At 46.4% G+C, this 26,319-nt stretch overlaps 1 protein-coding gene across 5 annotated transcripts in view; it reads left to right on the forward strand.

The window, feature by feature from the left end:
• Positions 1-2,214: 2,214 nt before the first annotated feature.
• Positions 2,215-26,319, forward strand: part of LOC143843956 (rap1 GTPase-GDP dissociation stimulator 1-like) — a 64,088-nt gene continuing 39,983 nt past the window's right edge. The window contains exons 1-4 of one of the 5 annotated variants that reach the window (XM_077350820.1): positions 2,215-2,775; positions 16,584-16,694; positions 23,327-23,449; positions 24,941-25,066. In XM_077350820.1, the coding sequence (XP_077206935.1) occupies positions 2,772-2,775; positions 16,584-16,694; positions 23,327-23,449; positions 24,941-25,066 (364 nt within the window). In that variant the 5' untranslated portion in view covers positions 2,215-2,771. The remainder of the gene's footprint in view (positions 2,776-16,583; positions 16,695-23,326; positions 23,450-24,940; positions 25,067-26,319) is intronic. The other 4 variants (XM_077350822.1, XM_077350821.1, XM_077350817.1 and 1 more) reach the window with 4 other exon arrangements.

Below are 26,319 nucleotides of genomic sequence, written 5' to 3' on the forward strand. Positions count from 1 at the left end.
GAACACTTTTTTTGGGGGGGGGGAGGGAATACAGAATATTTCCACTTTGGTATCAGGAGACAAGCTGCTTGTGGGCAGAGAGACAAGGCGCTTAGTTCTGTGCCTGTGCATGACACATTGCTCAGATTGGGAAACCAGACTGGAGCCAGAAATGTCAGTGTTTGTTTGCTTTTGTCAAAAGACAGCATGTACACAGTGAGAACAATCCAAGTAAATAAATAGAAATACAGTCCAATGGGATCCTACTAAAACCCAACATGTATTAGGACTCTGGTGTCTGAGGGATTGCCTTCTCCCATACAGTCCAGGTATTTAGGTCACAGGAAGAGGCCCTCCTGACTGCCCCATCAATCAAAGAAGCTAACTTGGTTGGTACACAGGGCCTTTTCAGTGGCAGCCCCAAAATTATGGAACAAACTCCGCAGGGAGATATGCCATGATCCCTGACTTTCGATTTGGTATGCCAGTCCGAAGGTGAGACCTCGGGGTCCCCCAGAATTCTAGTCCATCTTCAGGCTAAAGAGATATGTTACTCTCAAGAAAATGGCTGTTTTGAAGAATGGAAGCCATAACATTCTACTCCACTGAGGTCCCTACCTGCCCCAAACTCTGCCCACTCCTGGCTCCACCCCCAAAGTCTTCAGGTATTTCCCAATCCAGAGCAATCAACCCTACTGTTGAACTTCAGGAGGAAGTTGAAAACTTTTTTTTTCTTTAGGAGTGCATTTAAGTAAAGCAGTCCTAAATTATGTTTTTAAATTTGGGGTTCTGCTCTGCTGGGTGTGCTTTTTATTTATATTGGTCACGATCTTGAGATCCAATTTGAATTAATCAATACATAAATATAGGATTGGCATGTCTTCACCAGGGGACAAGGCATGGGGAGCATCATAGCATGTGATGTGTTGACATCACAACCAAGAACATTCAAAGAATCCTCCAAGTTTCTATGGTAAATACCATAGAGTTTGGGTGAATTCCTAGACAGTGTCTGGATATGGTGAAGTCATGTCCAGTTTTCATCTGGAAGTGACATCAACATATAGCGCAACACATTTCCCCCACCTCTCCATTGAGCCAGAGTGGGGGACAAGGATCTCAGGCAGGATTTTGGTCACTGAAACCATGCAGCTTGAAAGCCTAGATCCTACATTTTGCCTTGGGTCATAGAATCATAGAGTTTGAAGTGACCTAATCCAACCCCCTGCAGAATACAGGAAACTCACAATTACCTGCCCACCCACAGTGACCCCAATTCCATGCCCAGAGGATGCCCCCACCCCGAAAAAAAACAGAACCCCTGGCCAGTCTGGCCTGGAGGAAATTCACTTCCTGACCCCAATTAGCATTTCCCTGGGTATGCAAGAAAGGACTACAAGAGCCAAGCATCAACACAGTCCCTTCTTGTCCACCCACTCACAATCTGCCTAAATTAGCAGAATCAGCATTTCTGTCAGATGGCTATCTAGCCTCTGCTTATAACTTCCAAGGAAAGAGAACCCACCACCTCCCAAGAGAGCCTGTTCCACTGAGGAACTGCTCTAATTGGCAGGAACCTCTTCCAGATGTTTAGCCAATATTTCTTTTGGAGTTAATTTCATCCCATTGGGTCTGGTCTTTCCCTCTGGGGCAAGAGAGAACAATTTTGCTCCATCCTCCATATGGCACCCTTTTAAATACTTGAAGATGGTTATCAGATCCCCTCTCAGTCGTCTCCTCTCCAGGCTAAACAGACCAAGCTCCCCCAACCTTTCTTCACATGTCTTGGTCTCCAAACCCCTCTCCATCTTTGCTGCCTTCTGGGGCAACAGAAAACATCAGGCAGGCAGCTGCAGGACCCTCCTCTGGCCCTGTGGTGTGGAGGCACTGCATGACAGTCAAGATCACATCTGCAGAGTCCTCCATTTGAAACTTTATGGAGCGGTATGGGGGGTCAAAATACCTCGACTCTGCCAATGGAGTCCCCTGCTGAAGGCGGTGGGAATCTTTCATTAAGACTGGGCAGGGACATTGCCAGCGCTCACTAATTCCTGGGTGCCAAAAGTCTGTCTGTAAGGCATCTTCATTTTACCTTTTCTGCTGGTGCCTTCTCAACTGCTTAATTGTGACATCGACGGTGGAAACTCACGGACTCTGCCTTTCAGTCCCCTGCAATATATTTTAATAGGAACCGGATCCAATTCTATTAAAAGCTGGCTGAGTTTCCGACCCAGTGTGCCAAGCAGAAGGGAAAATCCAGGCAGACGGCGGGCTGTTGCTCGTGGACAGAGCTTGACCTAGATCTCTTTCACTCCAAACAGTTCCTGCATTAAACCTCATCTTAGGGTGATTTCAAGGTCAGCTCCAGTGTGGCAGAATCCTGGGCAAAGGCTCCTTGGATGCACATAAGTCCCGCCTGCGAGAGCTGACATTCCTTTGGAGGAGAACTTGAGCAAATAAATCCAATCCAAATTGCTGGGAAGCCTCTTGATGTCGGAGAGGGGTGGCTGTTTGCCATGACCATTGCAACTCTATTTCCCTTTATTTATCCACACCCCCCCCCCTCTACCTCTTAACGACATCCAAACTGGACACACCAGCCAAGCTGAGGATTAAGTAATTAAGCAGCATTAGCAGGTCAGGGAAAGAAGAAAAGAAGGGATGCTCCCGGCCGCCTGCGTGCTGGGGAGCTATAAAGCATTCCCCATACTCACAGCTTGCGACCTGTAAAGCAGAGAGCCTCGCAGACTGCACGTTCGTGATCTTCCCCAGTCTGGAAAGCTGTGGCAGCCATGGGTGAGTAGCGATCCGGCTAAATTTAGAAAGCGAATTGGCATTTCATAGATGTCAGCCCATTTGTCTTCATTCCGCGGGAGCCGCAAGAATGATTACGGCGTGCGTGCATGCATGTGTGTGTGTGTGAAAGAAAGCCCATTTATTTCAGATATATTGATACATTGATATACAGCCTGATACTTTCATGCAACAGGACGGCCGTCGATGAAACAAAAATGATCTGTCGATTGATTGGTCTGGGGGATGGATGAGGAATCTGGGATGTTTTTAACCTGGGCACATTACCTTAAGTTGCCCTAGAGATGCTTTGCTGAGATACAGAACAACTGGTGAGATAGATTTAATAGAATGGGCAATTCCCTCTCCTTGGTGAAGGGAGAAGCCTTGACTGTGCTCCCTTCCATTCCTATCAGTGATGCCACCTGAGAACCAGATTGCTCTCCAAAGTGGGCCGTGAACTTTTAGGCCCACCGGTTAATCAGCTGGAGATTAATCTTCCCATTGGAACTGGTGGTTATGTCAGAGAGGGGACGGCCAACAAAAAAGGCAATCCAGAATTTATGCCAGTAAAGGTATCTGAATCCGAAAAAGCAACCCGGATAACCGGTCTAATTGCCTTAACCAAGATCTCACCTATGACTCAGCTGGCAGAATGCCTTCTGTGCCACATCCGACCACAGCCCCTTGTACCTGTTTCAGAAATCATCACTCAGTGAGCCCCGTGAGCATGCTTTAAAAAGCCAGGACAACCTGGCGTGTGATATTGTCATTTAGATTATCGCAAGCTCTCCGAGGAGGGGGAAAGGCACCTACTGGTATAATAATCCCTTCCTGGAGAACTAAGCAGGAGAGCACTTGGGGGTGTAAAGACCCGAGGATCCCGTGGCTTCAGCTTTGGAGGATAATGCTTAAACCTGGGCTGCTAATTCTTCCTTAAACCTCTCTTGCTGACGTCACCTCCCGGAGAATTCTCTTTTTAGGACTGTGATCTTAGCGACCTGTGTAACGTTCGTGGTCCAGCTGTGTAGCTTGCCACAGTGGAAGCCAAGCAGTTGGATAACATGACATTAAACCCCTCTCCTGTAGCTATGCCTCTCATTTGCATGTCTTTTCTGGGACTGACTTTGTTCTGCTAGGCTCAAGAATGGCTTTTGAGCACTGTCCTGTTTAGTGGTTCGGCTCAGCGGTTTCTCTCTACGTGGCTACAATTCTATGTAGAAATCTAAATAAATAAAATTTAAAAATGTACGCTTATCTGGACTCTCTTGGGAGGAAATGTGTATATGATCAAGCCATCTTTTAAGGAGGCAGCCCTTCTCTGGGTTGACAACAAATCCGGTCCGATGAACAGGTGTCAACATTTTTAAACCCATTATTCCAAGGAAATGGTGATCCAGAGCACTCTTCATGGTAATCTTGGCTGCAACTTCCAGCAAGGACGGCATTCCATACATCCCGTAAACTTGATGACAAAGCAATAGGCTGCGTTTCGGTAAGCTTGAGACACTAATAAGAGAGGGCTGGGAGAGAACCTGGGGGTCCGGCCAAATGCAGAGTCAGTCCAGCCAAATGTCAGCTCATGGTTTTGTAGTCAGCTCTGCTCAGGAGCAGACATGGAGGGCCTCTGCAGGCAGCAGGCCCGGCGTTCCAACAGGCCAGGGAGCAGAGCATCTCCCATGTGACTGGCAAGAAGCAACTGGCCTCCGTCACACTGTGGTCATGCGTCAAAACCTCAGCTGCTCATCTTTATGGTCCACCAAATAGTTAGGTATCTAGGGAGGGTTGCCAGCTCAGGGTTGGGAAATACCAGGAGATTCTGGAGGTGGAGCCAGGAGTAAATGGGCTTGGGACAGGGAAGGACCTCAGTGGAGTATAATGTTATGGAGCCCATCCTCACAAGCAGCTATTTTCTCCAGGGCAACTGATCCCTTTAGTCTGGAGATGAGCTATAATTCCAGGGGATCCCCAGGTCCCACCTGAAGACAGGCAGACCCATATCTAGATAACCTGGACAGCCCAGGCTAGCCTGATCACCTCAGATCTTGGAAGCTAAGCATTCGGCCAGGGTTACTGCACAGAGGCAGGCAGTGGGAAAGCCTCTTGAAACCACATAGGGCAAGGGTGGCCAAACTATGACTCTCTAGATGTCCATGGACTGCAGTTACCATGGACTGCAGTTACCTGCCATTTTGTAGGCAATATTTAACATAGAGCATGGACATCTGGAGAGCCACACTCTGTGAGCTCTTGGACATTATGCCCCATTGGACACTATAGCATTATACCCCCATCAAAGTACCTCCTGTCCCCAACCCTGCCCTCCTCAGGCTCTGTCCCAAAATCTCCAGGCATTTCCCAACCCAGAGCTGGCAAACCTATCCATTTTCCAAAACATCCATTTCCCCCTTGGGGACTGGTCTCTGTAGTCTACAGATGAGCTGTCCTTCTCTGAGATCCTCAGGTCCCACCTGGAAGCTAACTCAAGGTGACGTTGGCTCACCAGCCAAAGAAGGTGAAAAATGCTACCGAGAAGATCTGTGATTCCAGCTACAGACACAAACAGGCCATCTCCCCCAGCTGCAAACTTGCTCTTTCAAGAAGGCAGATCATGTTGTGAGGTACATACCTGAGGATCATGTGATCTGCTACTCCAAGGCTAAAGGAGCCAGCCTCCACAAAGGGCCTGGAAATATGGAGTTACAACTGATCTCTGGACAACAGACATCAGTTCCCCTGGAGAAAATAGCTGCTTTGGAGGGCGGCAGTACAACATCCCTTCCCCAAACTCCACCCTGGCTAGGCTCCAGCCCTCCATCTCCAGGAATTTTCCAAAGTGCAGTTGGCATCTTCAAGGCTGATGGTTCAATCTCAGTTCCATTACTACAGGGTATGGATTCAGCACAACAGCTGAAACAAAGTTTTGTATAAAAATTAAATTCAAACCTAAAAAAACTAGACATCTCACCTGCAAATTTTTACCTCAGAATTCAACCTCTCAAATATATCCCTATCTCTTAATGCGCTGTGCTTGTGGTAGGTTTCAAATATAAGTTTTCCTAAAGTGTTCAGTCCTCTTAACGCCATCACCTGCCATCTGTCAGATATCATTAAAATCTAAATTCTGACATCTATCCATTTTCAAATATCCGGTGCCAAAGCCAATAAACTCATATCAAATATCTTTATGACAACAAAACAAACAGGAAATCATTCAGTGATTATCTCAGGGCTTATGAAACGTACTGTGTATTTTTGATAGCAAAAGCAAAGGGGTGTGTGTGTGGAGAATGTTTGGGAACAAACCAGGTCATTAGCGACCCCATGATTGCGTCTCTTCATACATTTGGGTGTGTAGTTGTGTAGGGATGGCAAGGTGTGAGAAGGGGAGGGACCTCAGCAAGGGGAAATGTCTTAGAGCCATTGACTGGAAAGATGGCATGGGGCCAATCAATACGCGACTTGGTTTCTTGGCAATAACAAGGCCACAGCTTTACTATATACAGTTGCCACAAACACCTCCAGCCAGAGAGCTGGCATGGCATGAGCAATGAGCCGATAGTGCAGTCATCTGGCTGCTTGCTGCTGGGTTCACTGGACACCCTGGGACCAGCTTGATCCCTTGCCCACGAGACCATTCCCTGAGGAGGCAGCCTGTGATGGTCGACAAGCCCCCACCTCATTCAGCCACTATATCTGCCTGGCTCCAAGGCCCTGGCCTTCCCAGCTGGGTCAGCCATGCTTGTTGGCAGGTCGATCTCTTATTGAGACCCCTCCAGGGTTCCAGGATGCAAACTGGAACCCTGTATCAGCTGCATAGCAGGCCCTTAAATCACAGCTGTGACTATAACAGAGAAAAACATAACCAAATATTTAACCATTTGAAAAATGGGTGGGCGGGTGAGACACAGTCCAGCAGTGATCCATGGACAAGAGGCCAGTAGGCTCCATTATATAGGCCCCTGGGAGCCCAGCCAATCATGCTGCCATGCACACCAACAGGTGCACACACTAGTCGCCGGGCCTGCCGAGCCACACCTCCACAGCCCCACCCTCTGCGGCATCAACTGCGGCCCTGTTATTCATGGCTGCTCATTGTCTTCAGGGAAACAGATTTTCTGTGGTCTGGAATGTTGGCAAAGTTTAAATATCTAGACAGCGGCTGGACAGATACTTAGCATGGATGCTTCAGACTGATCCTGCACTGAGCAGGGATTGATGGCTGGGATGGCCCCTTCCAACTCTATGGGCTGTATAAAATAGTTTCATTAAGAGAAACAACTTTGCAAGTAGGAGATGAGAGAGTCCTAACTGTCTAACTGTTGCTCTGCATTCATTCTGTCTGTTCTGAAGGTAAGCATGGAGCCAATCAGGACATAGAAAAAGACTATTTGAAAAATATCAGGAAGTTCCTATGCTAAATACACATCTCCTCCAAGACCCCCTGTGGGATAGTCTTCATATTCTGTTCAGTCATGCACACTGCAGGTCTAGCATATTCCAGCATGGAGATCTGTTGTAATACCAGGAGATGTTCAGGCTCCCCCTGGAGTTTACAGGGAGAGTGACTTGTCAGAGAGCAACTTGAACTTGGTCAAACATTTTATAACTGGAGAACATAACTACATGGAACTGAGATTCTTTGGTCTGGAGACAGTTTCCCACAAGTCAAATTAAAAAAATCAGCATTGCTAAGATTTTGCTCCGCCATGAAGCATTTTATATTTTTCGTTTGCATTCCTTAATACCTGGGGGTTTGAACTCATCCATGAATCTGTTTTGGGTTTTTTGTGAACGTTCCTTTCAAAATGACTCAACCCTTTTAGAAATGTCTGTCTTTAAATGCTTCTTCGCTGTTGGTAAATTGGCAGGCATAAGTGATCAGTAGGCAGTGGCCACATCAGCCTGTCCCCCAAATGAGTACATTTTGAGCATGATTTCTCAATTGAACTAAGACGCTAAGGTACAAAATGTTTATACCTTCGTACATGCATCATTTTTACCTGCAGTATCTTTGTTCTTGTTCTGACTCCTTGTAACTGGCTATCTTTAAATATTCATTATAGATCGTTTAATATCAGCCCGGAAAGAAATTTGACAAATTTGCTTTGTTGAATATTTATTTGAGTAAGGTAAAGGTAAAGGTAAAAGTATCCCCTGTACAAGCACCGAGTCATGTCTGACCTTTGGGGTGACGCCCTCCAGGGTTTTCTTGGCAGATTCAATACAGGGTGGTTTGCCAGTGCCTTCCCCAGTCATTACCGTTTTATCCCCCAGCAAGCTGGGTACTCATTTTACTGACCTCGGAAGGATGGAAGGCTGAGTCAACCTTGAGCCGGCTATTGGGATCGAACTCATGGACAGACAGCTTCAGACAGCATTTATGCCGCTTACCACTCTGCGCCACAAGAGGCTCAGTTATTTGAGTAAGCACCTGCAATAATGACCCATTAACATTTTTGTAATTTATGGTTATTTTTGAAATATATACGTATTATTTATTTCTTCCAATTTCTAACCCGTCACTCCCAGCGACACCCGCTCAGGGTGGCTGACAACATTTTAAAACACAATCACAATAGAAAACCACCTTAAGAGCCAGTAACTAAAAGCAACACTATTAAATAAAACATTAATCAAACAGCAACAATCAACTGCAATTAAGGCCAAGCCACAAATTATGTCCTTTTTATAGCTGTGCCACTTTAGACCTCACTTTTTGAAAACACTTAATAACCGATCTGCATTCTGGCAGAATTCTGTTTTTCGTGTAAAAGAGGACTGCTTCTATCAGTTAAACTTCTCTAGCCTTTTTGCCAGCTTCTTTGGCTGTTTCCTCTCCACCTGGAGGTTGGCATCCCTGGGTTGGAGAAACTCAGCAAAGGAGGGCTGGCATAGTTTGTTCAGTGTTTCCATGGTGACATGATTTTCTGCACATTATACAGGTTTATTTCTCAGGGCTGGGAAATACCTGGAGCTTTTGTGGGTGAAACCTGAGGTGGGTGGGGTTTCCAGAGGGAAGGGTATTCCAAAATGGCCAAGTTCTCTAGGGGAATTGATCTCTGTCCCCTGCAGATCGGTTGTAAACTCTCCTATGGAGAATTTGTCTCATAAGATATAATGGAGGAATGGGGGCACCCTCTTCAGGAGCCCCTAGACGTGGACCCCTTGGACCAATTATTCTGAAATTTGAAGGGGAATCTGGGAAGAGCCTCCTGGAGCTAACCTGAACCTTTGGAGGCTCTACCTCAAACCCAAACCACCCCCAGACCCCAGGAAATGCAGGAATGCAGAAATTCCCATTATAATCTATGGCACTATAGACGTTCATGTTGCCATAGATTATGGTCAGATCAGGCCCTTAGTGAGTCCTTTGATTTGGGGGTGGGCAGGAGAAGAATCGTTCTTGATGGGGGGGACTTTAGACATGCCTTGTGTTTAAATTGGGGGGGGGGGGTTTGCTTTGGCTGCATGATTCAACGCCTATTAGTTGCTCCAGGCAGGTTTTTTTTTTTTTTATGTCCCCAAGAGAAAGGAGAGGGAGGTGGATGTGAGGACGGGACATTGGAGGCAGAGATAGTGTTACTTCGCCTCCACACATTTCCTTAGCATGTGGCTTGCTGGTTGCTCTCCTGTAGCTCACACTTTTAAGGCTGGGGAATCCACATTATGTGATTCCCCAGCTAGCGCTTTAAAATAGAGGATGTAGCTACCAGTTTGCTGCTTGGACGCTGGATGTTGGCAATGTCATGCAAAATGCCAAGAGTAAGGTAAGCATTTCACTACATTTAATGGGTGCGGAATGGCCCCCAGATCTCTAGCCACCACCTGGTGATTGGCAACTAAATTCCTGCTTGAAAACCAAGAGGTTACTATTTCCTATTCTGTTGCAAAATTCTGCTTCCTTGCCTGCAGGAGACGGAGTGCTTTGATTAATAAGAAATTTATCAGCTGTATTACGTGTTTAATTACCTTTGTTGAAATGCCTATCAGGTTGTCCATTTTATCATTTTTATATTGTTCACATTCTTTGCAGACTGGGACCCATCCCAACTTCCTCTGTCCTAATTGTCCAGTAAGGCTTGACACAACTTGGCTAAGAGTTTGGACCTTGTTGTATTCCTGAACAACCAGGTCTTCTGATGGGTCTGTGACGTGTGTTAGCAAAGAGGAGAGGCTATAGGTTAGGCGAACATCTGCTCAGTTTTCAGAAGGTCCCAGAACCTACAGTCTCCAGTCCTTCCCTGAGATGCTGGAGAGTTGCTGCTGATCAGAGTAGACCATACTGAGCATGATGGACCAATGGTCTGATCCAGTATAGGGCAGCTTCACATAACTTTTATCCAATTTCTTATCTGGCTTTCATGGGGAATTCCCCCTTCTCCACCAAAGCTCTGCAAAATCATAGCATCCATGCAGCTCTGCTTGTACTGAGGTCTTAAGGATTTTACTGTATCAAGTTACAAGCATGGGGTTAATGAGAAAATGAAACCGTGCCACCATACTTGGCCTGCTGCCCTTACTAAGCCTTTGGGCATGCTGACCTGGTTTTTTCATCTTCCATCTTGCCCGTATCGCTAATTGCTTCAATCCACAAAAGCAAAACCTCACGTACTTTGTAATTACTGTCAAGATACAATCTTGAATGGTCATTTTGAATGGCCGCTATCCAGCATTAGTTCTGTATTTAAATGTTAATGACAAATGACTGATTGACTAAGTATTCTGTCATTGGCCAGCAGATGCCTTGGAAAAGTAACTCCCCTTCGCCCCAAATCCAAACTTTAATCAACAGCGAGCTACTTCAGGTGTCAAGTGGTCTTGCTCTTGATTTCTGTGATGAAGGCACTTACAGGGCTGGGGTTGTCACATGAAGTACACTAACTTGAGTTAAGCTTGAGTTATGTGACCCTGTATCTTTAAGTCGAATTGTAGAATCATAGTTGAAAGGGGCCATCCAGGCCATCTAGTCCAACCCCCTGCTTAATGCAGGTTCAGCCTAAAGTACCCAAGATACGTATCTGTAATGTGGGGAGCTCACCACTTCCTTAAGCAGCCAATTCCACTGCTGAACTACTCTGACTGTGAAAAATTTTTTTCAAGTATCTAACTGGTACCATTCTATGCGTAATTTAAAGGCATTACTGTGGGTCCGCTACTCCACTGCCAACAGGAACCGCTCCCTGCCCTCCTCTAAGTGACACCCTTTCAAATGCTTGAAGAGAGCCATCCTGTCCCCTCTCAACCTCCTCTTCTCCTAGTTGAACATCCCCAAGTCCCTCAGCCTATCCTCACAGGGCTTGGTCCCCAGGCCCCAGATCATCCTCATCACTCTCCTCTGCAATCTCTCCATTTTTTCCACATCCTTTTTGAAGTGAGGCCTCCTGAACTGCACACAGGACTCCAGGTGCAGACTGACCGATGCAGTATGCAGCGGGACTAACAACTACTTCACCTAACTCGGTTGGCAAAAGCCGCTGAAAAGCTATCATTGCTACAGAAGTACATTTTTAGCCTCATTAGACCTGCTACAGGAGAACTGTCAACCGTCTCCCCGCCCACACTCACTCATATATATAAGCCCTTCCACTCCCACAGTACTCAAAACTAGTTCAAAGTCTCCTAGGCTAACCTGTTCTCATTATAAACTCATAATTCGCTCGCAGTTTTGGAGAAATGGAGCAGGTGCCCTCAGATCTGGGTTCACTGTGCATTCATTCCAGGAAGACGGATGTTCCACCACATTGCTGACACATTGTTTGGTGTTCCTCCATACCAAGAGGGTCCTTCATCTTCTTCCCTCTGGTAGCTAATCGTTCTCAAAAGCACTCAGCCACAAAAGACTCTGCTGAGTAGACACTGAGAACAAGAAGTTTATTTTAGCAGGGAAAATGGTTGGATGGATACTGTTCCACTTTCCTAAGGTTTTCAGGATTATCAACAGTTTTGGCGGACAGGGAAGGGAACGCAGGGCAAAGAAATACATGATTACCTGCTTCAATAATTTTGAAGAAGCATCTACCCATCACGGTTTGTCTGGAGGGAGGAATGTCCCACCTCTCTGGAGGACCACAAAATTCCTTCCTCTTCAGCTCTTGGAAATCCCGGCCCTGATTTAGTAGCAACATTTCATAGCCATAAATGTCAGCTCTGAGGTAGCGCTGGCTAGTAATTTAAAATATGCATCTCGGGAAGTGTTTGCGTATTGATAAATCTTTCTTCGGTTCTCCTCCTGGAAATACACTATTTCTTATTTGGGGCCTGGCTGTATCTCCTTCTGTTGTCATTCGGTAACAAAATAGATGTTAACCAGATGGAAGACTTTCAAGGACTCTGAAAGTCACAGTGCATATGGTGTTATTCTACTGAGCCGGCCTCCGGGGAAATCACAAAGCACCTGGACTTTTAGAAATGATATTACAATATATGTCTAATGATGGAGCCAAGGTCCTGTTCATTTCCACATCTTGCCAAGTGTAGAACAGCTCCCTTTGAATAATGAGGTCTCCATAAATAGGATTAAAATACCATTACAAATATTAGGTAACACACAGAACCGGTTGAAATGCGCTTCCTTGTGCTTGTGTGATACGAAGGAGCTTTGTAACAGCCAGTTGTGAAAGGGGGGGAGCATTTAGGTTTTTTGGGAAGGGAGGGGAAGATTCTAAAACTTTTGGGATCAAACCAAGGTTTGTCTAATCCAGGGGTAGTCAAACTGCGGCCCTCCAGATGTCCGTGGACTACAATTCCCATGAGCCCCCACCAGCACTCGCTGGCAGGGGCTCATGGGAAATGTAGTCCATGGACATCTGCAGGGCCGCAGTTTGACTAGGTAAAGGTAAAGGTATCCCCTGTGCAAGCACCGAGTCATGTCTGACCCTTGGGGTGACGCCCTCTAGTGTTTTCATGGCAGACTCAATACGGGGTGGTTTGCCAGTGCCTTCCCCAGTCATTACCGTTTACCCCCCAGAAAGCTGGGTACTCATTTTACCGACCTCAGAAGGATGGAAGTCTGAGTCAACCTTGAGCCGGCTGCTGGGGTTGAACTCCCAGCCTCATGGGCAGAGCTTTCAGACTGCATGTCTCCTGCCACTCTGTGCCACAAGACGCTCATGCAGTTTGACTACCCCTGGTCTAATCCAGCACTGGTAAAGAAAATGATTCCAAGTTCACAAACATAGTTTCCATTCAGCCTTCGGAACTGATAGGCCATGAATTTGGTTATGGCTTTTTCAAAGCCCTCTAAAATTCATGGTGAACACTTCATCCTCTATTAACTACGTAAAAACCAAAATAGGGGACGGAGAAATCATTGATCTCATGCCAAGAATTTATTTTACTTGATTACCTTTCATCCAAGAGCCTCTTGTGGCGCAGAGTGGTAAGGCAGCAGACGTGCAGTCTGAAAGCTCTGCCCCTGAGGCTGGGAGTTCAATCCCAGCAGCCGGCTCAAGGTTGACTCAGCCTTCCATCCTTCCGAGGTCGGTAAAATGAGTACCCAGCTTGCTGGGGGGTAAACGGTAATGACTGGGGAAGGCACTGGCAAACCACCCCGTATTGAGTCTGCCATGAAAACGCTGGAGGGCGTCGCCCCAAGGGTCAGACATGACTTGGTGCTTGCACAGGGGATACCTTTACCTTTACCTTTACCTTTCATCCATTGTAGCTATGAATAGGTGCAAGAGAGATTCGGGGAAGACTTTGAAACAAAGGGGGCGTCAAAGCTGCGGAATCGTTGCCTCTTGAACCTCCTTACTGTTCCTCAGCCTTCCGGCTCCACTGACTTTTTTTGTTCTTTTTGAAGTTTGCTGCTTTTCTACAAATTGCATTCAGAGCTCCTTGCAGAACAATTGAACATCAGCCACTTCCCTTTGCTAGCAAGTGGACTATTGCGTTAGGTACTGGCTGAGCCTGCTTGCTTTTGGCAGCGCAAAGGACCAGAGCAGCCAGCTCCTTAAAGAATAAATACTCAGAAGAGAAACAACTTTGTAAACAAAACAAAAAAGGGGGGGAGACAGAGAGAGACAGAGAGAGTCCTAGCAATCTAACTGTTCTGACTGTTCTTCATTCGGTCTGGTCTGGAACCAAGCAGGGAGGAAGTGTGCTCAGAGGAGCAGGAAGTCTCCAATGAGCAAATCAGGATACAGGAGGAGAGTATTTGAAAAAAACATCAGGACGTTCCTAAACTAACAAATAACAATCCATGTCTCCTCTGATGCCCCCTACTGAATATTCTTCATATGTTTTTGAATCATGCACACTACAGGCCTATGGCTATATACAAATAAATGTATCACATTATTCATGCACACTACAGATCTTGCATTTTCCAACACTGACTGGTCTCCAAAGGAAAACCCACATCAAACTTTAAGCAATAATCTATCTCCACCATAAACTCTTGAAGCCCTATGCCCATCCTTTCTCCCCCTTCCACACCCTTGTTCCTTGAAACCTTATTCCTTGATAGTAAAGGCTATTACCCAATGGAGCAACTACAAACACCCAATTCCCTTTCAGTTCAAGGTTTGTTTTTAGCAACACTGAAAAGTTAATGGCAGGTGACTTGACTTGGAAAGGAAAGAGAACAATACTGAAGCAATCTTGTTCTTTGTCCTCCTGTTTTTTTAGCAGTCTGTTTGTGAGGTTCTGTTGATTACTTCCAATAATAAGACTTCATTTGAGAAAAACCTTGCTAAGATTAAAGATCCTAGTTCTACAGCCCTTGAACCTACCCTCCACCCAGTGGTTTTGTGCAAAAACACTTTGGTAACCAAATGGCCAGGACAAATGCAGGCCTCTGCAAAGTCCCAAGGATGGTGGGAAAGATAGTCATTTTCATGACTTCAAGCACAGGGACTCTCCCTGGAGCTGGCTATCTATATTCACAGTGGTGTGCACACAGGACAGGCAACAACCCGTGGCAAGGCAGGCCAAGCAATAAAAGGAAAAAGTGTAAAAGATGGCTGTGACATCAAACAGCCCATGGCAAGGCAGGCATTAACATGGCAAAAGCATAAACAATGGTTCTGACACTGTGTAGGCCCAGCACTCCTGCACTTTTCTTCCTACTGTCCCACAAAATCTGCTTCCATTGAGGCCTTCCAGATTAACTTTCCAAAGGGGCAGGCCACAAAGGAGCCTTAGACCTCGGACCAACCCAGGGCTTTCGAACTGGTGAAGAAGAGAGCTTGGGCTCTCCCTTTGGCCGCTAAAAAGGCCATGGGACCTGCGTTGACAAACAGATTTTGGATGTAGCCACACTCATCTCCTAGTTCAAACACTTATCCAAGAGTCAATGGACCTGATGTATGGAGCTGCCCTCGATCAAATCAGACCACGAGATTGTCTAGCTCAAGGCGATCTCTTCTCACGAGCAGTGGCTCCTGGTGCCTTGTTTGCACATCCTTGCCTGCACACTGCCTGAATGACACCTGATGGGAGAGTTCCATTTTCAGTTAGCATTTGACCATTGGTGACTGTGGTTCTTTCAGTGTGGGAGAGAGGGAGAGCTGGGCTGAGAACTGCGCTGTTCAGGGTTTATCAATCTGTCAGGAAATTTTAAAATAATCTCTGCTTCTGTCATGTACATGTCAAAAAGGAAATGTTATAATGGAACCCAAAGTGGAGCTCGATTTAAACAGGGAGGAAAGCATCTCTGAAGAGCAGTTTTACCTCAGAGGGAAGTTACTGTTAAAGCATTGTGTTTGGATGTTTTACTAGTGTGTAAGTAAACCTTTATTCTGACTAAAGAAGGCTATTTGGTTTGTTTTCAAATAAGGAGAAAATAGCCAAGGAGAAACTGTTGTCACCTGGCAGTTATAATATGCAGTTTTCTCATTCCGCTAAATAAACTCTGACTGGTCAGGGAGGTTTGTGTGAGTTAACCAACTTTCACAAAGATTTCGTCCTATTTGTACAATTCAGATATCGATAGAAATCCAAATCCCAGTATCACCTTCAATGTTTTTACCACTGGACAAGACTTGGAAGGTCTGAGGCAGAGAAAGATCTTTCAGCATGCCACTTATACTTGTTCCTTGAACGAATGATTTTTATGCCCTTAAAGGTCATCTGTATCTGTAAACCTAAAGATTTAACCTTTTGCATATATAGCAAGCAATCTAGCCATGACCCATAAGTTATGTTGGTGTCAGCTGTAGGAACCTTCTCCAATTCCACAGATTTTCACCACAGAGATTGTGTAAACTCTTCTGAGTTCCAGCCAGAAGGGATATCTATGCACTGCAAACATCCTTTTCCCCACGGCCCATCTCCAAAAGTCTCCCAGGGATTCCAGGCATGTACCTAGCAACCTGCATCTGAGCACTTTCACAAGCCGTAGGCAATTCATATAATCATAGAGTTCAAAGGGACCTCCAGTGTCATCAAGTCCAACCCTCTGCACAATGCAGGAACTCACAACTACCTGCCCACCCATGGTGACCCTAATTTCATGCCCAAGTTATCTCTCCACCTAACATCTCCAGAATCCAGCCTTTCCTGGAGGAAATTCACCTAACATCCCACAGTGTCAATTAGCAATTCCCTGAGTACGCAAGGAAGGACCACAAGAGACAAACACTGTTTCATCCCTTCCTGCCCACCCACTCACAATCTGCCTAAGTTCTGTTATGCCACTGGGTGCATCTTTCTTTCAGTTTTGTAAGGTCACAGTGTCATCCTCAGTGGCTCAGAGGTAGGACATCCATTTTGCATGAAGGGGGTCAGGAGACAATATGGAACATGAACCAACAGATCAGTATAAGGCAGCTTCTTGAACATTCGTGTATTTATTTGCCTTCTGACAGAGTCTCTTGAACTACATCTGAAACGCCTCAAACTGGGCGACGAGGACACCGAAGGTGAAGACGAGATTCTCGAAAGCCTCGGTGGAGTTCTTCAAGCTCTGGCTGAAGACAGTTAAGTATTACTGAGGTCTTGCTTTAACTGGCTCAGGCAGAATGCTTCTCAGTCCCCTCAATTTCATCATAATGTGCTTCACAATCACATTTCTGTACCATCTGTAAAACATTTTATTTATTTATTTATTTATTTATTTATTTATTTATTTATTTATATTTTATTAATTATATTTGTATATCGCCCTCCCCTGAGGCTCAGGGCAGTTCACATGCAATTTGATATATAAGATCAGGGGTAGTCAAACTGTGGCCCTCCAGATGTCCATGAACTACAATTCCCAACTCCTGGGAATTGTAGTCCATGGACATCTGGAGGGCTGCAGTTTGACTACCCCTGTATAAGATCAAGTACAACAATGGTAACAGTAACAACCATAACCAAAATAACAATCTAATCAGGATAACGATCCAACAGGTCCATGGTTCAGATCGGGTGCATGGATTTTGGGGAGGGAAGTTCCGGGGCCCTACGAGTGTTGCTCATTCTGGCTGACCTCAACCAAATGTCTGGTGAAAGAGCTCCCTTTGGCAGGCCCTGCGGAACAGCTATAGTTCCGCCAGGGCCCTGATTTCCTTCGGGAGCTCATTCTACCAGGTGGGGGCCAGGACAGAGAAGGCTCTGGCCCTAGTCGAGGTCAAGCAGACTTCTTTTTGGGCCAGGGATCACTAGCCAGATGGCGGTGACAGAGCACAAGGCTCTTTGAAGGGCATAGGCAGAAAGGCGGTCCCTCAGGTACACTTGGCCCTGACCAGGTATGGCCTTATGGTAAATAAGACTCCTCTATTCCAACGGCGTCATTCTCTCCAACTTCTTTGGTCTAGTTCTTTATCCTTAAAGGTTGTATCATAAAGCAAGTATGATTTGTTTCCCAAAAGACATCCCACAAACTCTAGACCAGGTGGCCTCACACTTTTTGACCTTGTGGGCACATCTGGAATTTTGAGGGAGGCTGAGTACCACTTGAAAAATGGCTTCTGTAGGAGGTGGAGCCAAGCCAGAAATGGCTTCTGCAGGAGGTAGAGCCAAACAGAATACCTCACACCTCCCAGGGGGAAAAACCTGAAGGGAGAATTATTCTTGCTGTTGTTGCTTTTATTCTACCTTCTCTTGGCAGACTCAGGGTGAATGATACCACACACCTACTAAGAAAAATCCAGGTGCTTAACAGTCTTCCAAAGGAATCAGAGTCCAGTAGTACCTTTAAGACCAACAAAGATTTATTTAAGGTGTGAGCTTTCAAGTGCAAGCACTCTTCCTCAGACTATGAACTTCCATCATGACAGTGGCAGTATCTGAGGCACTGGTGGGGCAGGACCCCCCTCTGTGCTGCCAGCCAGCTGGCTAGCAGGAGGTGAATTACCTCCAGAAAATACTGGGAAGAATGCTGGAAATTAATGTGATGTGCCAACATGTCCTAGAAGTGATGTGGACACATTGGGGACATTGTGGGGCAATGTTCTGGGTTTGGTGAAAAACTCTATTGTTGAGACCAATGTACCATAGAGTTTTTGCCCAAAAGCCAGAGTGTAACACTAACATCTCCAACATGCCTTTGTCACCTCCAGGTCATGTAGACCTGTTGCGTTAATTTCCAGCATTTCTCCCCACTCCCGGGAACTGTTTCTCCATCTCCTACCTGGCAGTCCTAACTCTATGGCAGGGGTGGACAAACTGTGGCTTTCCAGATGTCCATGAACTACAATTCTCGTGAGCCCCTGCCAGTATGCCATTGTCAGGGGCTCATGGGAATTGTAGTCCATGGACATCTAGGGAGCCACAGTTTGACCACCCCTGCTCTATGGCATTATAGCCTACTGATATCTCTCCCCTCCCCTCCTCCGGCAACACCCCCAAAATATCCAGGAACATGCCAGCTTACGGCTGGCAAGCCCAGAACTTGTCCTGGCCCTGTGGTCCACCAGCCTTGTTGTTGTTAGGTGCGAAGTCATGTCCGACCCATCGCGACCCCATGGACAATGATCCTCCAGGCCTTCCTGTCCTCTACCATTCCCTGGAGTCCATTTAAGTTTGCACCTACTGCTTCAGTGACTCCATCCAGCCACCTCATTCTCTGTCGTCCCCTTCTTCTTTTGCCCTCAATCACTCCCAGCATTAGGCTCTTCTCCAGGGAGTCCTTCCTTCTCATGAGGTGGCCAAAGTATTTGAGTTTCATCTTCACGATCTGGCCTTCTAAAGAGCAGTCAGGGCTGATCTCCTCTAGGACTGACTGGTTTGTTCGCCTTGCCATCCAAGGGACTCGCAAGAGTCTTCTCCAGCACCAGAGTTCAAAAGCCTCAATTCTTTGACGCTCGGCCTTCCTTATGGTCCAACTTTCACAGCCGTACATTACAACTGGGAATACCATAGCCTTGACTAAACGCACTTTTGTTGGCAGGGTGATGTCTCTGCTTTTTAGGATGCTGTCTAGATTTGCCATAGCTTTCCTCCCCAGGAGCAAGCGTCTTTTAATTTCTTTGCTGCAGTCCCCATCTGCAGTGATCTTGGAGCCCAGGAAAATAAAATATGTCACTATCTCCATTTCTTCCCCATCTATTTGCCAGGAATTGAGAGGGCCGGATGCCATGATCTTTGTTTTCTTGATGTTGAGTTTCAAGCCAACTTTTGCACTCTCCTCCTTCACCCGCATCAACAGGCTCTTTAGTTCCTCTTCACTTTCTGCCATTAGAGTGGTATCATCTGCATATCTGAGGTTGTTGATATTTCTCCCTGCAATCTTGATCCCAATTTGTGACTCCTCTAATCCTGCCTTCCTCATGATGTGCTCCGAATACATTAAATAGGCAAGGCGACAGTATACAGCCTTGCCGAACTCCTTTCTCAATTTTGAACCAATCAGTGATTCCATGTTCAGTTCTCACTGTTGCTTCTTGACCTGCATATAAATTTCGCAAGAGACAAATAAGATGCTCTGGGATTCCCATCTCTTTAAGAACTTGCCACAATTTGTTGTGCTCCACACAATCAAAGGCTTTAGCATAGTCAATGAAGCAGAAGTAGATGTTCTTCTGGAACTCCCTAGCTTTCTCCATGATCCAGCATATGTTGGCAATTTGATCTCTAGTTCCTCTGCCTCTTCAAAATCCTGCCTGTACTTCTGGAAGTTCTCGGTCCACATATTGCTGGAGACTAGCCAGCCTAAGAAGACACAAAATGATTCCATCATCCACAGCTCACCTCAACTTCAAATTAACCCCTTTATTGTATAAACCGATCTGAGAGTTGGAACATTGAGGGGCTTTCCGCACGCCTTCAAAATTGCACAATGGTTGCCAATTGAAAACGCTACTGATTTGCCGTTATGCACAACGTCGTTGACAATCTGCCACACACCTGAAACCGATCCGCAAAAAGCGCTTCCTTGTAGCGCTTTCAGGGAAATCCCCAAAAGTGGATTCACCCTCCAGAAAGCGCTACACTCCTGCAACCAATCTGCAACACTAGCGGGAAAGTTCTGTGCGTTACCATTGTTGTGGTTTCTACAAAGTCCCTCCCCCTGGCTCTCTCCTCTGATCTTCCGGCGAAGCGATCGCCATTTTTTTTTCTCCGAGCGAGCGGAGATCAACGTACCGGCAAGCCTCTGTTTAGTGGCTTCCCCGGCTTCAGTCCCTCCCCAGAGCTGTTTAGTCACTAAGCACAAACAACAGAGAAGTCCGTTTGCTGATGTATTTTCCCTTTATTTTTCACACTGTTTTCGGCCGAAAATCGCGCCCGTGAGGGGGGGGGGGATTTTTTTTTTCACTCAGGGGGAGCGTGGCAACGATGAAACGGCAGCTCAAACACCACCTGCCAGCTGGATCGGTCTCTCCGTTGCAACGAATCAACGCATATTCGTTGCAACGGGTGTGGTTTTTTTTAAACCTTTCTTAAAGGGAAAGGGGCTGTTTGGGAGCATGCTAACGGCCGTCCATTGGCTGCTTGACGGCCAGGGGCGGGACGAGCTTGGCAATAGCGCTTCCTTTCTAGCAATTTTTGCCGAGACCGGAAGCCTGTGGGAAACGATAGAAACGCAACTGGATTCCACTACAAAGGCAGGTATGCATAACGACGAACTCCACTATTTAAAATGGCAATTTTTCATTCAGCAAACAATTTGCTACAAGGATCCCGGTGCGGAAAGCCCCTGAGCATATCACCAATCTTTCAAGTCCAGTGGCGCTTTTTGAGACCAAAACTTTAATTGTGGGTAGAAGCTTCCATGTGCAAGCATCAGACACATGCACATGAAAGTTTATCCGCAGATTTAAACTTTGTAGTTCTTAAAGGTATCACTGGATTCAAACGTCATTCTGTTGCTTCAGACCAACACGACTACCCATCAGAGATAGAAATTATCCCCCCCCACCACCCACTGTTACACAGTCCTTATTTGGCATTTGTTCCCTGGAAGGCACAGCCAAATGCAGCCAGGCACCTCAGTAGGTAGGTAGGTAGCAGACAGGAGCAGCTGCAGTGTTGAATTATTTGATATTAATTGCGGCTCCGCTTTTGCATGATTGAGGCGGCAGCGGGTTATCTCACCTGTCAGCCTCTCAGCTGGCAGCTCTCCAGAGAAGGGAGGCCTTGGAGTGGTTTCCATAGCAACAGGGCCTGCACTCAAAGGTTACAAAGTGGGCCAGGCACCATAGACAGTTTATGCACTGGAGGTTTCATGCTGGGCTACAGGCTGGAGTTTTAGTTGTGGCAGGTTGCCCCACCTCTTCCTGCAACCACATGGGGGAGCATTTGGCCTGGTGTACCTCATCCACCCCCGTTCTGTGCTCCTGACAGGGGGGTGGAGCAGTGAAGGTCCCAGTGCATAAACGGTCATACAGGAGCAACCGTTCACAACTTGTAGGGCAGAGAGCTGCCCCTTGTCATAGGTCTAGCCCACCCCATGTTATTGCTATCCCCCACTGAGATGGGAGTGTTCTTTGGTCTCAGCAGCTTATAGGCCCTCAAGGGCTGTCCTAACCCTATTGAATGTCCATCAATGATCAGGATCAAGTCTGCACGAGGCCTTTTATACACTCCCAGCCCGAATAAATCCCTCTCCTCTGCACTGAATTCAATTTCCATTTTGATTTGGGATGTTTAAAGTTTTCCCTCTGCAACATGCATGATTGATACGTGGTGACCCTTCCTTCCCCCTGCGATATCCTGGATATAAGTCGCTATATTTGGAAAACCGCCTTTGAAAGCCACCAGTATCAGTGTAGATTTCTGCTTTTTGCAAATTAACCTCCTGCTCCATGTCTACAACGCTGATATAGCAAACCAGTCTTCCCTGACTGGCCAAGGTGTCAGTTCAAAGACTTTATGGTTGCAAGGCTTCCCTTCCTGTTTTAAAGTGACTGCGCTCCAGAAGCCCTAACTTCTCTCAGTAGAGATTTGCCTAGTTCTTTGAGAGGCTGCTGCTAGCTTGGGAGTCAAAAGAGAAGAAATAAAGCACTAATGCCAGCTGGACTTCATCCGCACCCCCCCCCCGCAAGTTCGGGGGGGGGGAATAAACAAAGCAGTTTTGTGACCATTGCTCCCCTCCCCCTTCTGAGCTTCCCCAATCAAGTGCAGAAGGCTTTCAGTTCCAGTTGGGGGCGGGGGGAACCCAGGTTCAAATTGATCAGAATTCAGCAGGATTGACAACAGAAAAAACGAAATAAGTACAGAATCAGCTCAGCAGAAGTGACCTGATTTAGACATAGTGTTGCCAGCCTCCAGGTGTGCTGGGACTTTTGGGATAGTCTTGGTCCTAGGTCTCTCCAGAAAAAGAGCTGCAGAAATAGCGGCCGCGATTAAACTACTGCTCCAGGGTCAACCCTGCATAGGTTCAGAGGTTGGAGGCTAACCTGAACCATCCAGGTCAGGGCTGGGATAGGCATGTTTTCAGGAAATCCCTATTTACCTAGGACTGGATCTATGGTTCAGATACATATCCCTGCTCAGCCCCTGTCCCTATCTGGCCTCCGGATCATCACGAGGAACCTACCTTCCCCCCACAGCCACATTAACGTCTCATTCCCAAAGCTGCTACTGGGCCCTTGAGAGAGCCAGTTTCATGCAGCTTTCTCAGTCCTGGCCCCTACCTGGTGGAATGAGCTCCCAGAAGAGCTGTGGGCCCTGACAGAGCTTTCAGGCTTCTGCAGGGCCTGCAAAATGGAGCTCTTCCCCAAGGCATTTGGTTGAGGCTGGGCTGAAGCCCCTGGGTATTCAATTGGGTCTTCCCTCCCCCTGGTTTCCTGGGCTTGCTACTAGACCAGGCCCAGATTATGACAACCTATCCCAATTAACATCTGGGGCATTGTTTGATCATCCTAGTGGCCACTGCTATGCGTCACATTTACTATTTACTATTGCCACTTAATAGTAATTTGTCATTTTTAGGGATACCGGGATTGTTTTACGGAGTGTTTTAAATTGTTATATGATGTTTTATTGTTAGCTGCCACGAGTCAGCTTGCTGGGAGCGGCGGGATAAAAATCTAACTAATAAATAAAGAATAAACTTTAAAAGGTTCAATGGAAGAGAGGAGAATGATATAAGCCACTTGGGCCCCCATTGGGGAGGAAAATGGGGGTGTAAATGAAGGAAGGAAACCAGTAAATAAATAATCCATGTTGTTTCTCATGGCAGAACACAAAGCCTCCACCCTCCTCGCAGAAGGGGAGATTTTGCCAGCTTTCGGCAGACTTTTGCAAAGCACGCCGGCTTGCGCCGTGAAAGCAGCCCAGGTGCTGGCAGAGATAGCCAAGAACGGTACGTAAAAAAGAAAAGAGAGCCCATTTTTCAGGTTTGCTGGAATAGACTAATCCGTTCCTTAACAGTGCAACCGGTGAGGCTTACAGACCTGCCTACTCTTCCGCTATTAAAAAGGAACCCATCTATTCCCTGAAAAGAAAAGAAAACCTAGTTCTGTACGGCTGGATTTGAGGTCAGGACTTGTTTTTGGGTGCTATGTTCCAAAAATATTTTGGGTTCCCCACCCTTAGATGTGTCCTGATCAATTTTATTTTGCAATGCGGATAAGCACCAGAAAATTCTGCCAACACAGAACTTCTAGATTACCCCGAGCAAGAGCTCAGTCCCCCAGCTAGGTGACCTTAACATCGCACACAGTAATACGTCTTGCAGGGAGCAGGCCTGGCTGTTGGGTCTGTGCCTTGGCAGGGAGGAGGCAGTCTACCCAATTTGGAAATTAAGTCTTATAGAAGCCCCAAATAATGTCTTTGTTTATTTGAAATAATTTATAATCCACCTCTGTATACATCAGACTTTCTGAGGTTTCTTCATGGCCCTGGAAGGGTTTCCCAAATGGGTGGGAGTTAATTAATTTTTTATATATGTTAAAAATTTGTTAAACATTTATTGGCTGTTCTGACCATATATGGTCATGCCAACCCACCCACCTCCCAAAAGGGGTGGGATGATGGGCCTAAAGGGGTGGGAAGGGGGAGTGACCCTGGGTGGGCGTGTCCATAGCTCTGCTTCCTAACCATATTCTGCACAATCACACCACTTCTGGGGTTTCTCAAAGTCTGATGAAGGTTTTGGGAGCTTCTCAATGGTAAAAAGTTGAGAAAGTCAGCACTAGGCATATGTTGATCAGGTCCTAACTGACAGGAATACATGGTAGATACGAGCACAGGGAGCTTCAAGAGGAGATTGGATGAACATCTGGAGCAGATGAGCCACAAGATAGAGATGGAACGCTTGCTCTGGAGCTGTGCTGTTGTCTATTCATGGTGCTTTGGGTGCTCTGGTTGAGAAAGCCTGATCTAATTAAATGTGGGTAATTAAACCTTAGTTTCTCACATTTATTTCAAAATGGGACATGAGAGAAGCCATAACATTCCTTTTACAAAGATTGTTGTAAGACACAAATGTATGCTTGCATTCACCACCCACCACCCCAACGGCAACATGCAGAATTGGGAAGTTTACTGTGAATGTGGTCTAATATTTGAAGGCATGAATACAAATGTGAACACCTGTCCTTGTTCTAGAACAAAGTTTGAGCCTGGGGGCACCTTTAAGTTTATTCCTTGAGTAAAACCTTGTTGGTCTTCAGGGTGCCCCTGGATTCAGGCTTTATTCTGCATTCTTCAGACCAACACGGCTACCCGCATGCCCTAGTTCTAGTGGCTTTACTTTCCAAAGAACCCTGACTGCTACAGTTCTTGAAATTACTGCGCTGTGATATCAAAATGACAGAATGAATATTACCCCCCCCCTCTCCTGTCCGTGAAGAGGAAATGAAGACCCCCTGCATCAATGCTGGTTTGATTCCCATCTTGGTACCCCTCCTGAACAGCACCAATCAAGAACTGTTGCTGCACACTGGTAGAGCCATCGGCCGCATTTGCTACGATAACAGTAAGTGACCGGTGTGAAATTCTGAGTACACAGGCCCATGGGAAGCACAGGCAGGTATAGGAGGAGTCGATGCTTTGAAAGTTTGGAAGTGTCCGCAAAGCTTTTTCATGGAACTCCCAGGTCTGTTATCTGCCTATGTCCGCCAAAGAACATTCCACTCTCTGAATTCCAACTGGCTGGTGATCCCTAGCCCCTGGCCTCAGTCCTGGCCCCTACTTGGTGGAATGATCCAGGTCCTGTCAAAACTGGCACAGTTCAACAGGGCCTGCAAAATGTAGCTCTTCTGCCAACTTTTGGTTGGGGCCAATGACTTACTAACATCTGTGGTCCTCCCCTACAAAAATTCTTCCAGAGAGGGTCATCTAGTTGGGTGATTTATGGGCAGTAATCTGGAGGCTGCTACGACTTAAATGCTGCTGAACTGACTACTTATGTTTTTGACTATATTTTTATTTTGTACATGTTATTATGCTAGTTTTTATTATTGTTAAATTTAATTGTAAGCTATTATGGGAGGGCATTATAGAAATTTAATTAATAATACTAATATTAATAATTTATCATTTAGATCCCTGGGGCCATCTTTAACATTTTATTATTATTATTATTATTATTATTATTATTATCATCATCATCATCATCATCATCATCATCATCATCATTTAATTTATATCCCGCCTCCCCCCAGAGGCTCAAGGCGGGTCACATAAAATCAATCCCCTAAAAACAGTAACAAGAACAATAAAACACAGTACACCAATCACAACAAGGCAAGACAAGAATGGCGGCCAGGTTCATGCAATTAACCCAATTTCCATAACCCCACTAAAAGGAAGAAAAAAGGGGGGGGCTGATGGCACCCGCAACTGCCACATTTGTGAGGGGGGGGCGGATCTCCCTTGCTGCCCAGCCTCAACCAAAAGCCTGGCGGAAGAGCTCCATCGTACAGGCCCTGCAGAATGTTGAAAGTTCCTGCAGGGCCCGCAGCTCTTCCAGAAGCTCATTCCACCAGGTCAGGGCCAGGACCAAAAAGGCCCTGGCCCTGGTCGAGGCCAGGCGAGCTATCTTGGGGGTGGGAATAATCAATAGGTTAGCCTCCGCAGAGCGTAAGGCCCTGCGGGGGGTATAGGGCGATAGGCCGTCCCTCATATACGCTGTGTTCATGTGGCCATTGGACATTTCTTGTTCACTCCGGGTTAAATGTGTAAGGTGCATTTCCGTGCCAGTGCCAACTAACCAACTGTGATTTGCAT

This window comes from Paroedura picta, chromosome 8 (assembly GCF_049243985.1).
Source record: "Paroedura picta isolate Pp20150507F chromosome 8, Ppicta_v3.0, whole genome shotgun sequence".
Classification (NCBI taxonomy): Eukaryota; Metazoa; Chordata; class Lepidosauria; order Squamata; family Gekkonidae; genus Paroedura; species Paroedura picta.